Source organism: Hyperolius riggenbachi, chromosome 5 (genome assembly GCF_040937935.1).
Source record: "Hyperolius riggenbachi isolate aHypRig1 chromosome 5, aHypRig1.pri, whole genome shotgun sequence".
Classification (NCBI taxonomy): Eukaryota; Metazoa; Chordata; class Amphibia; order Anura; family Hyperoliidae; genus Hyperolius; species Hyperolius riggenbachi.
In genome coordinates, this window is record NC_090650.1 from 122,102,391 (window position 1) to 122,124,213 (window position 21,823).

Below are 21,823 nucleotides of genomic sequence, written 5' to 3' on the forward strand. Positions count from 1 at the left end.
TGTGTACCCTGGCAGTGGGAAACACAGACAGACAGCAGCAGCAGGAGGAATGGAGGAGCAGTGTGAGCAGCTATTGTTGTGACGTAATAGCTGGTGGCAGAGTGGCAGCAGACGGTAATTCTGTGTACCCTGGCAGTGGGAAACACAGACAGACAGCAGCAGCAGGAGGAATGGAGGAGCAGTGTGAGTGTGGCAGCAGGTAGGCAGCGTGACATAATAGCCCTGGTACCTAGCGGTGATACCAGGGCTGTAAATAAACACAACAGGAGGTCCCAGACAGCGGTCGTGCAGCCCACATTGTGTCCAATACACAACTGGGACAACACAGTTTTCAACCCGGGCACCTCAGAAAAATTAAACCTTTTTTTTTTTTTATTGGTTTTTTTTGGTTTTGGTTTTACAACCAATATAGCTATTGTTTTGACGTAATAGCTGGTGGCAGAGTGGCAGCAGAAGGTAATTCTGTGTACCCTGGCAGTGGGAAACACAGACAGACAGCAGCAGCAGGAGGAATGGAGGAGCAGTGTGAGCAGCTATTGTTGTGACGTAATAGCTGGTGGCAGAGTGGCAGCAGACGGTAATTCTGTGTACCCTGGCAGTGGGAAACACAGACAGACAGCAGCAGCAGGAGGAATGGAGGAGCAGTGTGAGTGTGGCAGCAGGTAGGCAGCGTGACATAATAGCCCTGGTACCTAGCGGTGATACCAGGGCTGTAAATAAACACAACAGGAGGTCCCAGACAGCGGTCGTGCAGCCCACATTGTGTCCAATACACAACTGGGACAACACAGTTTTCAACCCGGGCACCTCAGAAAAATTAAACCTTTTTTTTTTTTTATTGGTTTTTTTTGGTTTTGGTTTTACAACCAATATAGCTATTGTTTTGACGTAATAGCTGGTGGCAGAGTGGCAGCAGAAGGTAATTCTGTGTACCCTGGCAGTGGGAAACACAGACAGACAGCAGCAGCAGGAGGAATGGAGGAGCAGTGTGAGCAGCTATTGTTGTGACGTAATAGCTGGTGGCAGAGTGGCAGCAGACGGTAATTCTGTGTACCCTGGCAGTGGGAAACACAGACAGACAGCAGCAGCAGGAGGAATGGAGGAGCAGTGTGAGTGTGGCAGCAGGTAGGCAGCGTGACATAATAGCCCTGGTACCTAGCGGTGATACCAGGGCTGTAAATAAACACAACAGGAGGTCCCAGACAGCGGTCGTGCAGCCCACATTGTGTCCAATACACAACTGGGACAACACAGTTTTCAACCCGGGCACCTCAGAAAAATTAAACCTTTTTTTTTTTTTATTGGTTTTTTTTGGTTTTGGTTTTACAACCAATATAGCTATTGTTTTGACGTAATAGCTGGTGGCAGAGTGGCAGCAGAAGGTAATTCTGTGTACCCTGGCAGTGGGAAACACAGACAGACAGCAGCAGCAGGAGGAATGGAGGAGCAGTGTGAGCAGCTATTGTTGTGACGTAATAGCTGGTGGCAGAGTGGCAGCAGACGGTAATTCTGTGTACCCTGGCAGTGGGAAACACAGACAGACAGCAGAAGGGCAGTACACAGCAGCAGCCCACTGTAGGTGTGAAATGTGTGGCTGCAGGCGACGTAATAGTCAAAGTGAACCAGGCTGGCTTAGTGAGCAGGAGCCAGGAGGTGGTAAAGGGTGGTAAGGCACATTAACGATGGTACTAAGTTCCGGCAGCCAGTTCATGTCCCCCTCTCGCCGACAACAGGGGCCAGGAACTCGCCTTCCACCCACGCCTGGTTCATCTTGAGAAACGTCAGTCTGTCCACAGACTTGTGAGACAGACGTGAGCGTTTCTCGGTGACCACGCCACCAGCTGCACTGAAGCAGCGCTCGGACAGCACGCTGGAAGGGGGGCAGGACAGCACTTCCAGGGCGTACTGCGCCAGCTCGCTCCAGATCTCCATGCGCTTGACCCAATACTCCATGGGATCAACAGGGGCATCGCTGTCAAGCCCGCTGTAGGACCCCATGTAGTCAGCCACCATGCGGGTCAGGCGCTGGCTGTGACCGGAGGAGGATGCTGCTGCATGCATCTCCTCTCTAGTCACTGCTGCCGGAGCCTCTACAGTCCTGTAGAGCTCGTGGCTGAGAGACAGCAGGTCTGTGGGGCGCTTGCTGCTGCTGGATGCAGGCACCTGCTGCTGCCTCTGTGCTGGCTGCTGGACAGTGGGGGTGGAAGGCTGGGGGAAGGCTTCCTCCAAGCGCTCAACAAGGGCCTGCTGCAAGCTCCTTATTTGTTGCGCTGGGTCTCCTCCTGCAGGCGGCAGGAACTGGCTCAACTTCCCCTTGAGGCGTGGGTCCAACATCATGCTGATCCAGATGTCCTCCCTCTGCTTCATCTGGATCACCCTGGGGTCCCTGCGCAGGCACGTCAGCATGTGCGCTGCCATTGGGAAGAGGCGGGCCACGTCTGCTGGCACATCGACGTCAGTGCTGTCCTCCTCATCCTCCTCCTCTGCTGCCTCATCCTCTCTCCACCCCCGCACCAACTCAGCTGCACTGCGCTGATCCCCCTCATCAGCAGCCAGGTCAGGGACCTCCACCAAGTCCTCCTCCTCCTCCCCCTCAGAGGTGGACTGTGCAGCTGCTTGCCGCTCCTGCTGGTCCAAGGCTGCCGCTCCCTGTGCCAGCAAAGCATCGAGTGCCCTGTTCAGCAGAGAAACCAGGGGCACCCACTCGCAGACCATAGCATGGTCCCTGCTCACCATGTTTGTGGCCTGCAGGAAGGGAGCCAGCACTAAGCACACCTGCTGCATGTGCCTCCAGTCATCATCGGGGACGATGGACGGGATGTTGCTGGTCTTGTCCCTTCTCTGAGCTGCGGAAACAGTGGCCAGGGCAAGGTAGTGGTTGACAGCGTGCTTCTGTTCAACCAGACGCTCCAACATCGCCAGGGTGGAGTTCCAGCGAGTCGGAACGTCAATGATCAGCCGATGGCGTGGCAGATCCAGCTCCTTTTGCACGTCTTCCAGGCTCGCACAGGCTGCAGCCGAGCGCCGGAAGTGACGCACAACGTTCCTTGCCGTTTCCAGCAGCTCGTCCATCCCCTGGTAGGTGCGCAGGAACTTCTGCACCACCAGGTTCAGCACGTGGGCAAGACAGGGGATGTGGGTCAGGTTTCCCCTGTCTATGGCAGCAACCAGATTGGCCCCATTGTCGGACACCACCTCTCCGACTCTGAGGCCTCTGGGGGTCAGCCAAATCCGCTCCTGCTCCTGGAGTTTGGCCAACACGTGGGCTGCCGTCAGCTTGGTCTTGCCAAGGCTGACCAAGTGCAGCAGCGCTTGGCAGTGGCGGGCCTTCACACTGCTGCTGAGGCGGGGGGTTTGGCCAGGTGTGGCGGAGGATGGCAGAGGATCGGAGGAACCCGCTGCAGTTCCCCTGACCCTGCGGGGTGGCACCACCCACTGTGTTGCTGCTGCTGCTGTGCCCGCTGCTGCTCTCCCATCCTCACCCCCTTCCACCAAGCTGACCCAGTGGACAGTGAAGGACAGGTAGCGGCCTGTCCCGAAGCGGCTGCTCCAGGAGTCCATGGTGACGTGGACCCTTTCACCAACCGCGTGCTCCAGCCCTCGCTCCACATTGGCCATCACAAAGCGGTGCAGTGCAGGAATGGCCTTGCGGGCGAAGAAGTGTCTGCTGGGGAGCTGCCAGTCTGGGGCTGCACAAGCAAGCAGCGCCCGCATGTCGCTCCCCTCCTGCACGAGCGTGTACGGCAGGAGTTGGGAGCACATGGCCCGTGCCAGCAAGCCGTTCAGCTGCCGCACGCGACGGCTGCTGGGAGGCAGAGCCCTAACCACCCCCTGGAAGGACTCGCTCAAAAGGCTCTGGCGTGCCTTTTTGCTGGCACGGGAATCAGCAGACGGAGCAGAGGAGGCCACTGAGGACTGGCTGCCAGAACAGGCCTCAGTGTCGGCGGCAGGAGTTGCAGAGGGGGGAGGAGCAGGGCGTTTCCGCACTCCTGCTGGTGCTGCTGGAGGAGCAGGAGGGCGGGTGGCTGCTGTTGCTGCTGCTGCTGCTGAAGGCTGTGCAGTGATGGGATTGGTGCCACTGCCAGCACCAGATGCCTTCAGCCTCTGGAACTCCTCATGCTGGTGGAAGTGTTTCGCAGAAAGGTGGTTGATCAGCGAGCTGGTGCTGAACTTCAAGGGGTCTGCACCTCTGCTCAACTTCCGCTGACAGTGGTTGCAAGTGGCGTACTTGCTGTACACTGTGGGCATGGTGAAAAACCGCCAGATTGGTGACAAAAACATCCCCCTACGGCATGGAAGCGCTGCTGCCTGTTTCCCTGTGGTGGTTGGGGGGGGGGGGGGGGTCTTGGGTGCGGCTGGTGGTGGTACTGGCTGATGCTGCTGCTGCTGCTGCTGAGCCTGAGACACCAGCAGGCTGTGGGACGCTGCCAATGCTTGCAATGATGCGCCTCCTTGCAAGGCCCACAACCGCATCCTCCTCCTCCTCCTCAGAGCTGCTGAGGACGACATCCTCTGGATGTGTTGGCACCCAGTCTCTGTCTGTCACCGGGTCATCATCATCATGCCCCTCCTGAAACATGTCCTGCTCTGATGATGACCCCCCAAACTCCTCTGCTGATGCATGGATGGGACGCTTGACTGTCGCCACAGTCTTGCTGTCCAATCCCTCCTCCCCCAAAGTGCCCATCAGCATCTCCTCCTCCAAATCGCCAACAACAGCATTCAATTGACTCATCATGCCTGGGGTCAAAAGAGTGCTGAATGAGAGGTCGGCGACTGACGGTGAACTGGCCTCCTCCCCAGACCCTGCTGGGCGGCTGCTGCGAACAGGGGTGGTGGTGGTGGTGGTGGTGAGGGTGGAGGCCTCGGATGCAGAGCTGATGGCGGGCTGCTCATCCTCCGTCATGAGTTGCACCACAGTGTCTGCATCCTTTTCCTCAATGGGACGTTTCCGACCCGGCTGGAGGAAAATGGGAGCAGGTGCTACACGCTGCTGCTGCTGTGTCTCTGCAGCGTGAGTTGCAGATGCTCCTCCTGGGCGGCGCCCAAGGCGTCCACGGCCAGTGGCTATGGGAGGAATGTTAGCCACTGACGCTGCTGCTGCTGCTGCGGAACTGTGCATGGTGGCGCGCCCGCGGCCGCGGCTTGCCACAATGCTGCTCCCTCTCTTCCTGATTCCCTTGCTGCCCTTCCCCTTGCCCAAACCGCGCTGGCTGCCACTTCCAGACATCTTCAATGTTTTGGGCGTATAGACAAAAGTTTTGTAAAAGGGCGGGTGAAAAGTGGGGTACTTTAATGGAGTGGGTTGGTTGGTGAGGTGACTGAGTGAGTGTCCCCTAGTACAGTAAGTAAGTATTAACAGTCAGGAAGTACAACTAGCAGTTACAATAATCAGTAGTAGTAATCACAAGTAAATTTAGTGTGTGTACACTCAGACAGTGAGTGCACGCACGCAGGAGCTAGTAGCCTATGGACACAGTGACTGAGTGTCCTAGACTCCTAGTACGGTAAGAGTAAGTAAGTAGTAACAGTAAGTAGAACTAACTAATAACAATAATCAATCAGCGATCAGAAGGAAATGGAGTGTGGGTGGTGTGTGTGTACACTCAGACAGTGAGTGCACGCACGCAGGAGCTAGTAGCCTATGGACACAGTGACTGAGTGTCCTAGACTCCTAGTACAGTAAGAGTAAGTAAGTAGTAACAGTAAGTAGAACTAACTAATAACAATAATCAATCAGCGATCAGAAGGAAATGGAGTGTGGGTGGTGTGTGTACACTCAGACAGTGAGTGCACGCACGCAGGAGCTAGTAGCCTATGGACACAGTGACTGGGTGTCCTAGACTCCTAGTACAGTAAGAGTAAGTAAGTAGTAACAGTAAGTAGTAGAACTAACTAATAACAATAATCAATCAGCGATCAGAAGGAAATGGAGTGTGGGTGGTGTGTGTACACTCAGACAGTGAGTGCACGCACGCAGGAGCTAGTAGCCTATGGACACAGTGACTGAGTGTCCTAGACTCCTAGTACAGTAAGTAGTAACAGTAAGTAGTAGAACTAACTAATAACAATAATCAATCAGCGATCAGAAGGAAATGGAGTGTGGGTGGTGTGTGTACACTCAGACAGTGAGTGCACGCACGCAGGAGCTAGTAGCCTATGGACACAGTGACTGAGTGTCCTAGACTCCTAGTACAGTAAGAGTAAGTAAGTAGTAACAGTAAGTAGAACTAACTAATAACAATAATCAATCAGCGATCAGAAGGAAATGGAGTGTGGGTGGTGTGTGTACACTCAGACAGTGAGTGCACGCACGCAGGAGCTAGTAGCCTATGGACACAGTGACTGGGTGTCCTAGACTCCTAGTACAGTAAGAGTAAGTAAGTAGTAACAGTAAGTAGTAGAACTAACTAATAACAATAATCAATCAGCGATCAGAAGGAAATGGAGTGTGGGTGGTGTGTGTACACTCAGACAGTGAGTGCACGCACGCAGGAGCTAGTAGCCTATGGACACAGTGACTGAGTGTCCTAGACTCCTAGTACAGTAAGTAGTAACAGTAAGTAGTAGAACTAACTAATAACAATAATCAATCAGCGATCAGAAGGAAATGGAGTGTGGGTGGTGTGTGTACACTCAGACAGTGAGTGCACGCACGCAGGAGCTAGTAGCCTATGGACACAGTGACTGAGTGTCCTAGACTCCTAGTACAGTAAGAGTAAGTAAGTAGTAACAGTAAGTAGAACTAACTAATAACAATAATCAATCAGCGATCAGAAGGAAATGGAGTGTGGGTGGTGTGTGTACACTCAGACAGTGAGTGCACGCACGCAGGAGCTAGTAGCCTATGGACACAGTGACTGGGTGTCCTAGACTCCTAGTACAGTAAGAGTAAGTAAGTAGTAACAGTAAGTAGTAGAACTAACTAATAACAATAATCAATCAGCGATCAGAAGGAAATGGAGTGTGGGTGGTGTGTGTACACTCAGACAGTGAGTGCACGCACGCAGGAGCTAGTAGCCTATGGACACAGTGACTGAGTGTCCTAGACTCCTAGTACAGTAAGTAGTAACAGTAAGTAGTAGAACTAACTAATAACAATAATCAATCAGCGATCAGAAGGAAATGGAGTGTGGGTGGTGTGTGTACACTCAGACAGTGAGTGCACGCACGCAGGAGCTAGTAGCCTATGGACACAGTGACTGAGTGTCCTAGACTCCTAGTACAGTAAGAGTAAGTAAGTAGTAACAGTAAGTAGAACTAACTAATAACAATAATCAATCAGCGATCAGAAGGAAATGGAGTGTGGGTGTGTGTACACTCAGACAGTGAGTGCACGCACGCAGGAGCTAGTAGCCTATGAACACAGTGACTGAGTGTCCTAGACTCCTAGTACAGTAAGAGTAAGTAGTAACAGTAAGTAGAACTAACTAATTACAATAATCAATCAGCGATCAGAAGGAAATAGAGTGTGTGTTGTGTGTGTACACTCAGACAGTGAGTGCGCACACGCAGGAGCTAGTAGCCTATATGAACAGTGACAGTGAGTGTCCCTACGGGTACAGTAAGAGTAAGTAGTAAGTAAGTACAACTAACAATAATCAATCAGTAATCAGAAGGAAATAGAGTGTGTGTACACACAGACAGTGAGTGAGTGCACACACGCAGGAGCTAGCTAGTAGCCTATAAACAGTGACAGTCAGTGAGTGTCCTACTCCTAGTACAGTATAACTACAATACTATTAGTAAAGGACAGCAGAAATACTGGTATAGATGATGAGAGAAATAAACAGAGGACAGCTGCCCACAGAGGCAAGGCCCCCCTGAGGCCTAAACCTGTAAGCTTGCAGCAGCTGCCTGTCTCTAATGTAACACACAAGCTACTAACTAAAATACAATGTCTATCTAAATAACAACAATACAGGTGTATATGGCAGGTGTAGGTGAGCAAAAACGCTAGGTAAATGAACACAATAGAGCACTTGCTAAGCCAAAGCACAAAGGAGCAGATCTCTCTCTGTACAAGTCTCAGGCAAGCATGGAAAACCCGAACATGGCGGCCGCTATTTATAGGGTAGGGGCTGGCCAGGGTCCCCCTCTGTGATTGGCTGCCGTCAGAGGGCCTGGGAGCCCTCTGATTGGCTCTAAGCACATCAATCTGGGCTATGACGCTATTCGAGCTCGGTACCGAGCTCGAATAGCGCCGGTTTGCTCGAATAGCTCGAATAGTGAATGGGCTATTCGAGTGTTCTCGAATAGCCCATTCGAATAGCTACAGCTATTCGGAGCTCGAATACCGAGCTCGAATAGCTGAAAAAGAGCTCGAATATTCGAGCTACTCGAATATTCGAGCTCTGCTGAGCACCACTATTCAGGAAACATTTTACCTCAGGCAAACCTAAAGTTAACTCTTCTGTCTTTAAGTTAACTCTTTAATCCTTAAAATAACTCCAGAGTTAAAGACAGGCTGTTCATTAACCGCGTGTGAAAATAACTCCAGAGGAGGTAAATTAACTACAGAGGAGGTAAATTAACTACAGAAGAGGTAATGTAAGGAATGAAGAGTTAAGATAACTCTCTTACTGTGTGGAGGTAAGTTTTATGGGATTGGTTGAAAAGGGCGCCCGAGCTGCCTGTATGAAAAGGGCGCCGCCATAGACATCAATGTTATTTCTGGAAATATGGGCTACAAGGTGTGGAAAAGGGCGCCCGAGTTTTGATATAGGCTACAAGTGGGCTCCCCTTTGTAGCCCATATTTTTTTGGCTACAAGGTTTTCGGCTACAAGCGGGCTCCCCTTTGTAGCCCATATTTTTTTCGGCTACAGTAAGGTGCCCCTCTGTAGCCCATATTATTGACTTTTTTTTTGTAGCTGAAGTTTTTATATGGGCTACAAGCACTGTAAGCCGAATTATTTCATTCCCCCACTATCCATGGCGGCCTGGAGGGGGAATAGTAATTAACACATCCCGGAGTTTTTTTCTAGCCGAAGTTTGTATATGGGCTACAAGCGCTGGAAGCCGAATTATTTCATTCCCCCACTATCCATGACGGCCTGGAGGGGGAATAGTAATTAACACATCCCGGAGTTTTTTTCTAGCCGAAGTTTTTATATGGGCTACACCAAGCGTCTTTTTTGTAGCCAAAGTGTATATGGGCTACATCAGGCGCCTTTTTTGTAGCCGAAGTTGGTATCTATATGGGCTCCACCAGGCGCCCTTTTTTACCGGCGCCCTTTTCATGTAGACCCAGTTTTATCTTGCCTTATTATCTCCAGCATGATCTTAGTGAATTGAGGCCAATGGCCTCAATTCACTAAGATCATGTTGGAGATAATAAGGCAAGAGAAAACTTACCTCCACACAGTGAGAGAGTTATGTTATCTCTTCATGCCTTAAGTTACCTCCTCTGTAGTTAAGTTACCTCCTCTGTAGTTAATTTACCTCCTCTGTAGTTATTTTCACACGCAGTTAATTAACAGCCTGGCCCATATGCAATTTAATTTTTCACCTGACTTTTCTCCTAGGTGATATTTTGAAACTTGTCAATAAATTCATTTTTAAACCATTAGCAAGCAAAGAAATTCTCAAAATAATTTTGATAGTACTTTTTACCTACTTTTTGATACTTTTTCCATTGCAAAGTGCTAAAATGTTATTTTAAATGGAAGATGACATTTTTTCTCCTAGGAGAAAACTCAGGTGAAAAAGTGAATTGCATATGGGCCCCTGTCTTTAACTCTGGAGTTATTTTAAGGATTGGAGAGTTAACTTAAAGACAGAGGCCCATATGCAATTAACTTTTTCACCTGAGTTATCTCCTAAGAGATAATTTTTATCTTCTCTTTAAACTAAAATTTCAGCATTCTACCATTGAAAAAATACCCAAAAGTTGTTAAAAGAATACTATAAAATTTATTTTGAGTATTTTCTTGCTAGCTGGTGGCTTAAAAGACATCTTATGAAAAGTTTTGAAAATATCACCTAGGTGAAAACTCAGGTGAAAAATGTAATTGCATATGGGCCAGAAGAGTGAACTTTAGGTTTGCCTGAGGTAAAATGTTTCCTGAATACTACATGCCTCATCACCATGGTGACAGCTCTAGAAATGTGATTAAAGACAGGAGATAAGCTTAGCGAATTGAGGCCATTGTCTTGAATCTCAGTTTCTGCAGGGACACGCAAATGGTAGGACCAGCATTTGGTATAAGCATCATGACTCCAAACCTGCAATAAGATTTACATTATCATTATCAATGGAATGGAATTATCAATGGAATATTTCTGGAATCTAGTGGGACAATCTACTGATTGTCAATATAGTGTTCTATTTAAATGTTAATTAAAGAAAAAAAACTAAGGATGATGCTATTAAGAATGCAGAGGGAAGCCAGTCAGACCTATATCACCTGCTACTTCTTATGGATTTCTGTACACAAACGGTTTCATATTTCTTTTACCATGCTTATCTGATATTGTTTACAGCTGTCTCCAATGCAATTGTTGATTTTAATTGGCATCATATGGAGAAGAGTATACTTGTCTTAGTGGTTGATTTTGACTTGATTTTTTGCTTACAATAATTATTTCTAAATATGGCTTGTTCTATTTGTACCAAATACATGCAAATTGTCCTATATCTATTTTAAAAACTTCGTATTGTAAGTTCTTGCATGCTTGGGACTGAAACTGCTTATTGGCAGAACAGGAAAAAAACTGTACTTGCTTTAAAATGAGAAGGCAAGTAATGCAAACTCACCTGGACTAAATATACCATCACCAATCTTCCATCCTAGAAACTCTCTCATTTTTGTAAGCACAGCTTCCTCAATTACAATAAATACAGGGGATACTTCATAAGTATATCTAGAAGGCAACACAAAATAGATATATGAATACTAGTATTAGCACGGACAAATCTTTCCCTTACAGTGGCCAGTTTTTTTGTGTAAAATAACATACATTTTTTGCCCTTTTTTTATATTTTAAGGCCCCTTTTACACTTGCATTGAAAACCTTTGTTGTGTTACCCTGTTTTACCTCAGTGTAACACATCGGCAATGCAAGGCAATGGGGCTTAGCACACTTGTCACGTTGCGTCAGAGGTTTCCAATTCATCGGCAAGCCTCCGCAAAGTCAACAGCGTGTTACCAGCCGACTTACCATAGCAAAGCAGCAGCGGCAGAAGGCATTGAAGTCAATGGGTGACCCATACATTCTAAAAATGTTGGTGGCTGCGGTGTGGCATGCATATGCGGAACAACAGAAATACGATGGGGAAACCCAGCAATCCCAGAGATGTACTTCCTGTCCAGCACGTCACTGGGCGAGGGCGGCGTGGCGTGTGTGTGGTGGGGCAGTGCTATGCTTATGACCCTGTCGGCGCACTCTGCCACAGGGTTATATGTTTGTGGTTTTATGCAATGCGGTGCAATGCGGCGGGGTGGTGTATTACACTGAAAACACACACTAAAACTTTAAAACCAGCCTAAAGGTAACCTTAAGAGAAAAAAGTACCCCAAATGAGTACTTATCTAGGTAGATGGAAGTCTCTGGATAATCCAGTGGCTTTCCCCGTATTTCTCCTCCTCACGGTTTTAGCACTGAGACCACCTCAAACGCTTGTCAATGGAGCTTGGCTGCACTGTACAGGCACAGATGACTTATGCCTGCGCACAAGCATGGAGCCGAATGGTGGGTCTGTGCTACTGTGAGCTGTCCTATGTCTGCCCAGTGTGGTCTTGCTCATTCCCATATGGGAGCGTGGCCACGAGCTTTAGGGGTCCAGGTGCTAGAACAGCGAGGCAGAGAAGGACAGGGGAAGCCTCTGGAGGATCTAGAGACTTCCATTAACCAAGGTAAGTATATAAATGATTTGCTTTTTTACCTCACAAGTATTCTTTAGTTTTATTTCCAGTAATGACAACATTTCTATTTTACTGTGACTTTTATAAAAAAAAAATATATATATATAAAGGAAAAAACTTATATTGCTGTTTTGGCATAAAAAATGGCAGTTAAACAACATCAAGCAAATATTAAAGTGTAAGAGTACTCATGCCTAAGTGTACTTTAAATAAATTAAAATGAGGCTCACTGATTATCCTTCCTTTCCTTATGCCCTAGTGACTTGAAGTATGAGAGGCAGAGCATCAGCTTGGAAGTAAGCCAACTGGCACTGCTTATTATTAGAGAATGAAGATGGTAGGTACCGTTTTCTTAAACTTTATCTAGGATTAACTCTGCGCACATTGAATTATGCTTCTATTTGACCACTAGGCGACCGCGTCATGCCAATTGTCGTGGACACGGCGCCAGCCCCAGGACTGCCTAATGCTGATTGGCATAAAGTCCTGGGGCGTGGATTTGTAGGAGATTGCACGCGCCGATGCCTGTGCATTTCCACTTGGATGATGGAGCTCCAGTCAGCCATTAGTCTCCCAGTGGTGGTAGCCGCGAAACCGCTTTCTAATAACACTGTACAGCGCTGTGATCTAAGGCAGTGCTGTACTGGGAACAGCTATGTGACATGATTGTCTCCCTGAGACACTCAGGAGCAATCTGCTGTCATAGGCTGAAGCCTATGACAGCCAATCACTGTCATTGGCTGATTGTGGGAGGGAAGGGAAAAAGATAGTAAAAAAAAAATAGAATTTATTTAAAAAATAAACAAAAAATATTTGCACAAAAATAAACAAACATTAAGGGAACAATCAGACCTCACCAACAGAAAGCTCTGTAGGTAGGCAGAAAAGGGGGGGGGGGTGTCACTTGTGTGCTGAGTTGTATGGCCCTGCAACGAGGCCTTAAAGCTGCAGTGGCCTATTTTGTAAAAAGTGGCCTGGTCACTGGGGGAGAGGGGGGAGGGGGGGTAAAGCCTGTGGTCCTGAAGTGGTTAATTGCTGGTAGCATTTAAAAACACTTGGAATGAAGAATAATTGTTAGTGTTTACCTTACAAAAAAAGAGACTATCAGGAAACGAGGTTGCATTTTAGAAAAGAAGCCAAATCAGAAATAAAAGTACAATGCATTATTGATCAGGGCCCCATTTTAAGTTATCCAATAAATTGGGTAGGTGTGCCCATGGTCCACTTTTGTCTGTTGGATTGAAATTAAAAAAGATGAAAAGGTAGGGTGAACGAGGATTGTGAAACTCACTTTGATTGTCTAGACTTATTTGTCTTTTAGGACGGCCTGAAAAGCATTACAGTTCTAATAGAGAGAGAGAGAGAGAGAGAATAGTCCTGCGGTGGTGGCTCCAAAGACTTCAGTGCTGATGGTGCCTACACACAGGACAGTAGCATGACTGGAAGCTAATGTTTTGCTTGCACAGATATTGCCAAAAACCAAGGAAGAAAGACTAAGGAAGAAAGCACTTGGTAATTCAATCATTTTAAATGAGAACAAAAGGTTTTAAATAGAAGTTTTTGATAGCAAAAATTGAATCTAAAGCAGATACAAGTAAACATATGCTTGAATAGTGTCATAAGTTGTATGAGCCGAAAACTAGGACAACTAAGCCTCCCAAACCTCCTACGATGACCTTTCAAGTAACATAAACAGGATGTAGGGGACAGTAGAAGAACAGACAGAGGAAGAAATGGTAGACCATTATCAGGATAAATATATTTACTCTGCATGTCCCAATGTGTGCTCTAAAGGGGTAGGTTCAGGGCACGTTGTTATTGATTTAAGACATGCACATTGAATTAAGTAGGAGAGGAGAGCAATGCCATCGGAAACAGAAGAGATAACTGACTACTGTGTGATAACTGCCAGCTATAGCAGCAGAAGCCAGGCAAGGCATTGTATAGCAAAACAGTAAGGGCCTATTTCCACTACACGCAGATTGGATGCAGAATGGATACAGAAAAACTGACTCCAATGAAAGCCTATGGGCCTGTTTCCACTAAACGCAATTTTTCTGATGCAGATTTTCCCATAGACATTCATTGGAGTCACTTTTTTTTTGCATCCATTCTGCATCAATTCTGCACCCAATCTGCGTGTAGTGGAAATAGGCCCTTAGGCTAACTTTATAGTTCCATTCCAATTCCAAGTTTTGTTCTGTCCTGTCAGTTTTGCATCAGTTTTTTATCAGGTTTTACCTGACAGGAATGGCACTATACACTTTTTGTGTGAACTTAGTCATAGAAAACCAATACAAAACTGATGCAAACTGATGCAAACTGACAGGACCGGACTGGAACAGAACTATACACCTTTTACAGTTGAAGCCAAAATGATTAGCCCCCTTATGCAATTAGACAACACTCTTAATTTCTCCATGAAACTGAGCATTAGCTTCGAGTGTGTGTTATTTTAGAAACAAATACATTATAAATGTACAATGTACAACACAACAAATGTACACTAATTTTAATTAGGATATTTTATTGTTACACTGAGTTGAAACTAGAATGGGCAAAAATAAGACATCCAAAATTATTATCCCCCAGGCCAATGAGACCATTAATAGTCACTCTCCCCTCTGCGCTCCCCTCCTGCATCTATCTAAGTGGCAGCAGCGTCGGCGGCGGCGGCAGCTATAATTACCTCCATTTACCACGGAGGTTGCCGATTTGCAAGGGCTTCACATTACTTTGCCGCTGCTGCCACTTAGATAGATGCAGGAGGGGAGCGCAGAGAGGAGAGCCCAAGGTGAGGGCGGGGGGGATGTCCCCCTCTCCGCTGATGTGCAAAGCTCTCCTCTCATGCTGTGACCCGTCCTACCCCCCCCAAAACGGCCATGGATGGGCCCCAGGGGGGCCCTCAATATCTTGCAGGGGGGCCCGGGGACTTCTAGTTAGAGCACTGACCACTACACCACCATGCTGTGTACCCTTTCTGAGCCACAACTGACAACAATCTTTTAGAGTAATTGTTTACTAGGTTGGCACAGATCTCCTGAGGGATTTTGGCCCACTCTTCAATTGCAAACTGTTCTAGCTGGTTCAAAACTAACAGCTGCTCCAATTGTCCAACTCTGGACCCTGTCAGGTCCAGTGACTTTGTAGAATGGGATCCCCACACTTTGATTGGTGGAATAGGCTGTCTGTCACTTGACAGGCAGCCTATTGGGCCAACGTGCGGGGATCTTGTCCTACAAAGTGAATCAACCCCCAGGTCAGCTAGCTAATTGTACAAGCTGTTAGTCTGTATTACTCCTGTCTGGCTCTTGGGGAAATTGCCGATGTTGCTGAAACCCAAGAGAAGCTGAAGATTTATCTGGCACTTCCCCTGCCCGGCGGATCAACTGCATACCCATCACCATGGCAACAGGGACGCGACCCCTACTGTCCCAGTTTAAAACATATTCTATTGCTCTCACGGAATTACATTTTAAAATTTGTGGCGTTTATGGCTCTCTCAGCCAAAAAGGTTCCTGACCCCTGCTTTATAGGATTGAGATTTGGGCTCTGTGCAAGCCACTCCAGGATCTTAGTTTTGGTATCCTTGAGGAAATGTTGGATTCATTTTCAGTGTATGCTTTGGATCATTGTCTTGTTGAAAAACCCAAATGTCTACAAATTCTCCCTCAAAATGTCAACATAATTTAATTTTTTCATTATGCGCTGCACCCAAACAAGGCTCCCTTATTTCACCTGAAAATCCCCGCAGCATGATGCTCCCAACACCATGTTTAACCTTTTTTGACAAACATAAGCAATATCCATGTGCTCAAACGGTTTCAATTTAGTCTCATCAGACCATGGCACAGACTTCCAAAACTCATCTTTATCTTTTAAATGTTCACGGGCAAACCTCAGTTGGGCTGTGATGTGCCCTCTTTGAGTAAAGGGGTTCTTCTGGGACGATGGCCCATTGGCCCTGAAGCTCACCACGATGAAGAGCCCTCACAACTGTGTTCCTTAAAATATCAACTCCAGGTCTGCAACAATCATCTTGTCAGATGTCTGGGGCCATGGTCAGGTTTGTTTCTTACAGAATTTGTCTCCTTGTTGTACTTGGCAATAATGTAACTTACAGCAGTAAATAAGTAGTAAGCACTGTGAATCGCTTAGAAATGGCAGTGCAGCCTTCCCCTTATCATGAGCCTCTACTATCTTCTTTCTGAACTCCAGACTGGTTCACTTTGTCTTTGCCAGGGTTAGTAACAGTAGACCATCTCATGTGTTCCTTACAGTCTTTTTATGTTAATTTAATGTTGATTAGGAGCCAATTGACTGGGTTGTTGTTGGAAGCCAATTGACTCCACAGGAGTGGTTTCAAAGCTGATTGGTTAATTACTGTTGGTGTGTTTTGAAAGCAAAGGTTCCCATGATGCTAATATTTTGACCTTCCCAATTTTACTATATTTGATATAAAGCAAGCCTAAAAATGTCTTTTATATAACAAAATGTACCAAAAGCTACTAAATAGCATGGGTGAATGTTTGATCATGTAAAGTTTCATCAATGCTGCAAACATCGGGAAGAAGCTTAGGAAAATTTTCTATAATTCCTGGGAGGGCTAATAATTTTGTGCTCAACTGTATGAGAACGGAGCCTTAGGTAGTCAAGAATCAAAACCAGGATCAAAAAATGCACTAGTGAAACATGGCCAAGGTACTAAAATTGAGACAGTGTAAAATCATTGAAATATAATGGCCTGAGCATATCGGCTGTGTGAATTTAAGGGCAATTGTCCACTAAGAAACACAATTGCAATCGTGCTGCAATCCAGATGAGTTTCTCCCATTTTCCACTGCAGCTATTGCGATCCAACAGGTACATGAGTGTGATAGTGATGTGTTTGCAATTTACGATGGGAGGAAAGCAATGGGCAAGAAAATATTTTGAATTGCAGAATCACAGAAAAATCCCATAGCAGCGTGTCTGTTATTTGATTCTCCTGTGTTCCTATACTTTGTATAGGAGGCCAGTTGCACAAAAAATGTAGCAGACACAATGATTGTGATGAGAAAAAATCATGTTGCAAATGCAGAGCACTAATGGAAACATTCATGCTTTGTTTCTATTAGTTTAAAGTGTACCTAGCCCAGGGCTAAATAAAGGGGAGCAGCCTCTGCGATCGCAGGGGGGCCCAGGGCTGTGGGAGGCCCCAACTATCTTCCCTTCCTCCAATACAGTGCATTGTACTTCAAATCAGGTGTTTTTTAGAGATGGCCCAAACCTCCGATTTTCGGTTCGCGCAAACTTTTGCGAACCGTAATAGACTTCAATGGGGAAGCGAACTTTGAAAACTAGAAACACTTATGCTAGCCAGAAAAGTGATGAAAAAGAAGTTTCAAGGGGTCTAACACCTGGATGGGGGCATGGCAGAGTGGGATACGGCAAAAGTCCCGGGGAAAAATCTGGATTTGATGCAAAGCAGCGTTTTCAGGGCAGAAATCACATTGAATGCTAAATTGCAGGCCTAAAGTGCTTTAAAACATCTTGCATGTGTATACATCAATTAGATAGTGTAATTAGAGCACTGCTTCACACTGACACACCAAACTCACTGTGTGACGCACCGCAAACAGCTGTTTGTGTAGTGACAGCTGTGCTGGACTGGTGTGCATCATGGCGAGAGTGCAGGCCATGGCTGTTTTCAAGCCCATATGGTCGCCGGGCTGTGGTAGCTCAATAATAGAACAACAGTGACTGTCCAGCTGATCAAATTTGGTCTGTCCACAATAAAGCCATGACATTATCTTGGGTGCCCCCCCCCCCCCCCCCCCCGAGACACTCATATAGCCATCGGTCATTGCTTCATTGTGATACTCAAGCCCCTTCACCGTGCCAAGGTAATGATCACGAAGGGGAATTGGCACATGTACATGCCTTTTTTGTTGTTGTTGCAGCTGCAGTGCAGCCAGGAGAATTAGGCAGGCATGTACACGCACCAGAAAAATTATTATAGCGGCTGCTGCTAGCAGTGGCCTTAAAAATTCAGGAATCCACCTGGAGTCCTGGACCCTGTTGGTGGTGGTGGAGAAGGCAGTCAAGTGGCCTGCGGGCAGAGATGCTGTGTGTGGAGCGACTTAGTCTTGGGGCAGGCAGTCACACGGCGTGCAGGCAGAGATGCTGTGTGTGGGGACTGACTTAGTCTTGGGGCGGGCAGTAGCCCTCCAGGATCCATGCTTCATTCATCTTGATAAAGGCGAGGTACTGAACACTTTTGTGACTTAGGCAACTTCTCTTCGCATACATCAAAGGTCAGTGCAGGTTTAGAAAGTCATTGTATGTAGGGAATGGTAAATTCTTCACCACAATATATCAAATGCTCAGAGGTAGGTATCCGCCAAACATCAAAACTAGAAAAGGCTTACCAGCTCCCAACAACCCACATTATAAGGTTGTGAAATGGCTCATGTCACAGATAACGTCCAGGGAACATCAGGCGTTGTGAAGATCCAGTGGACATCCGTATGGAGGTAAAGTTTCAGGAATTTATATAGGAAAACAAAAACGGCAATATCTAAGCGTAACCCGTTTATTTAGATAAAATTGCTTTAAAAGGCAGTAGACATAAAAACGATAACTCACATACGGGGCCCATAAACAGGGAACCCCAGAAGATTAGCGCGCATGTAATGGTCAATCGAAGATCAATAGACAATGGTGCCGCCTGTTACCTTATACTATATATAACTTCTCTTCGCATGTCTGACATCACCATGAGATTGCTGGAGCGTCCTTTCCTTGCCTGCGTAGACATGAGAGAAGGATTACTGGCAGTGGTACCTTTATTGCGTGGTGCTGTGACATCACCCTTAAACGCATTGTAAAGCATAGTTACCAGCTTGTTCTGCAAATGCTGCATTCTTTCCGCCTTCAGATGAGTTGGTAACAGGTCCGCCACTTTGTGCCTATACCAAGGGTCTAGTAGCGTGGCCACCCATTACAGCTCATTCCCCTTGAGTTTTTTTATACGGGGGTCCCTCAACAGGCTGGACAACATGAAAGATGCCATCTGCACAAAGTTGGATCCAGACTTACTATCCATCTCTTCTTGCTCTTCCTCAGTGACATCAGGTAAGTCCTCCTCCTCCCCCCAGCCACGAACAATACCATGGGAACGTTGAGCAGCACAAGCCCCCTGTGACGACTGCTTCGGTTGTTCTTCTGCCGCCGCCTCCTCCTCCTCCTCCAAAGAAACACCATCCTCATCATTCGAGTCTGACTCCTCTTTCCCACATAACTCTTCCTCCTCTTCCTCCTCCCCTCTCTGTGCTGCCGCAGGTGTTAAGGAAACACCCGGTTATGATGAGAATTTATCCCACAATGCTTCCTCCTGTAACTGTTCCTCTTCACGCTCCTCCACAGCTTGATCCACCACTCTACGCACGGCACGCTCCATGAAGGAAGCGTAGGGGATCAAGTCACTGATGGTGCCTTCACTGCGACTCACCAGGTTGGTCACCTCCTCAAATGGCTGCATGAGCCTGCATGCATTTCGCATGAGTGTCCAGTTGTTGGGCCAGAACATCCCCATCTCCCCAGACTGTGTCCTTCTACTGTAGTTGTAGAGGTACTGGGTGACCGCTTTCTCCTGTTCTAGCAGGTGAGAGAACATGACCAGGGTCGAATTCCAGCAAGTCGGGCTATCGCAAATCAGGCATCTCACCGGCAACTTGTTTCTCTGCTGAATGTCCGCAAAGAGTGCCATGGCCGTGTAAGACCGCCTGAAATGCCCACACAACTTCCTGGCCTGCTTCAGGACATCCTATAAGCCTGGGTACTTTGACACAAATCTTTGAATGACTAGATTTAGCCATGTACTAGATGTGCCATGCAGGGTACATGTGTCAGCTTTCCCAAATTCAAAGCGGAAATGAGATTGCTGCCGTTGTCACACACCACGTTTCCGATCTCCAGTTGGTGCGGGGTCAGCCACTGATCCACCTGTTTGTTAAGAGAAGCCAGGAGAGCTGGTCCAGTGTGACTCTCCGCTTTGAGGCAAGACATGTCTAAGATGGCATGACACCATCGCACCTGGCAGCATAGGCCCTGGGGAGCTGGGGCTGTGTAGCTGGAGAGGAGATTGCAGCACCAGTAGAGTTGAACTGCCACTCAGCCAAGGAGGAGGAGGATGGCAACAGCGAAGAGGATGTAGCAGAAGGAGAGGAGGTGGCAGGAGGCCTGCCTGCAAGCCGTGGAGGTATCACAAGTTGGTCCACTGCACAGCCACATACTCCCTGCTTGCCGTCAGTCACCAGGTTGACCCAATGGGCTGTGTAAGTAATGTACCTGCCCTGACCATGCTTGGCAGACCAGGCATCCGTGGTCAGGTGGACCCTTGACCCAACGCTGTGTGCCAGAGATGACACCACTTGCCTCTCAACTTCACGATACAGTTTGGGTATCACCTTTTTAGAGAAATAATTGCAGCCTGGCATCTTCCACTGCGGTGTCCCAGTGGCCACAAATTTATGGAAGGCCTCAGAGTCCACCAGCTGATATGGTAACAGCTGGCGAGCTAACAGTTCCACCAAACCAGCTGTCAGACGCCAGGCAAGGGGGTGATTGGCAGAAATTGGCTTCTTTCGCTCAAAGATTTCCTTCACAGACACCTGGCTGCTGTGGGCAGAGGAGCAGGAACCGCTCAAGGTCAGAGGCAGAGTGAAGGAGGTGTGAAGGTGCAAGAGAGAAAGCGGCTGAAGATGCTGCACCTGAAGGAGGAGGAGGAGAAGGAGAGTGACTTTGCTTTTGGGTGCTGCTTTTCCTCTGGTGCTCTTCCCATTGCAATTTGTGCCTTTTCTCGTAAGGCAGTTGTCCCTACGTTGGTGTTGGCCTTTCCACGGCTCAATTCTTGGAGGCAGAGAGAAAAAAATGTCCAAATCGCTGAGCCCCACTGGGTTGATGGCACTATGGTGGCATCAGCAGCTGACATTGAAGGGCATGTTGGCTGGCTGTCCATAGGTGGCGATACATGGCGCCGGACACTGTCACCAGCTGTTTCTGCCGACGAGCTCCCGCTGCTTCTTTCAGGAACTCGTCTCCTCCTACTCCTCTCTGACTCCCCCTCTGAACTGTCCCCCTGTTCATCTCCTCTATTGGGAACATACGTGGCATTCGTATCATCATCATCATCATAATCATCCTGCCCAGCTTTGCTTGCCTCAGACACCTCCAAAGCTGCACCAACAGCAGGTACTTCATCCTCCTCCTCCTCACACGTTACGTCCATAGTGTTGCCTAACTCAGACATTTGAGGTGGTGTAACTTGCTTAGCGCCTTCATCTGGTTGTAACAATAATGGCTGTGCATCAGTGATTTCCCTACCAAATATCTCCTGCGAACTGTCAAATGTAGTGGATGTGGTACTTGGAGTAGCGCTGGTGGTTGCGGAAGATGAGGTGTTCTGTGTTAAATAGTCAACCACGTCCTGACAATCTTGGGAGTTGATGGGATGTGCCGTATTCTGACACTGCATTCGCTCACATAGGTAGGTGGGTGCACTGTGAACAACAGGCAGGTATTTGCAGTGATGGGTAATACAATGTGCACCTGTCACACACAAACACAGGTACCGGACAGGCACAGCGACACTGCGTGTGCTCACATAGGTAGGTGGATGAACTGAAGTGAACAACAGGTAGTAGGTATATGCAGTGATGGGTATTACAATGTGCACCTGTCACACACAGACAGGTACTGGAGAGGCACAGTGATACTGCGTGCGCTCACGTAGGTAGGTGGGTGCACTGAAGTGAACAACAGGTAGTAGGTATATGCAGTGATGGGTATTACAATGTGCACCTGTCACACACAGACAGGTACCGGACAGGCACACTGACACTGTGTGTGCTCACGTAGGTAGGTGGGTGCACTGTGAACAACAGGTAGTAGGTATATGCAGTGATGAGTATTACAA

The 21,823-nt window shown here is 47.6% G+C and overlaps 1 protein-coding gene across 10 annotated transcripts in view; it reads right to left on the bottom strand.

Annotated features, from left to right (window-relative positions):
• The window catches only part of GADL1 (glutamate decarboxylase like 1), a 437,687-nt gene that overhangs the window by 249,435 nt on the left and 166,429 nt on the right, over nucleotides 1–21,823 (bottom strand). For 6 of the 10 annotated variants that reach the window (XR_011020806.1, XM_068236209.1, XM_068236210.1 and 3 more), the window contains one exon: nucleotides 10,758–10,864. The exons of 3 other annotated variants lie outside the window; for them this stretch is intronic. Coding sequence is in view for 6 of the 7 variants with exons in the window: in XM_068236209.1 (XP_068092310.1) it covers nucleotides 10,758–10,864 (107 nt within the window). In the remaining variant the exon portion in view is untranslated. Of the gene's footprint in view, nucleotides 1–10,757; nucleotides 10,865–13,631; nucleotides 13,707–21,823 lie in introns of those variants that run through there. One more of the 10 variants, XM_068236214.1, reaches the window with a different exon arrangement.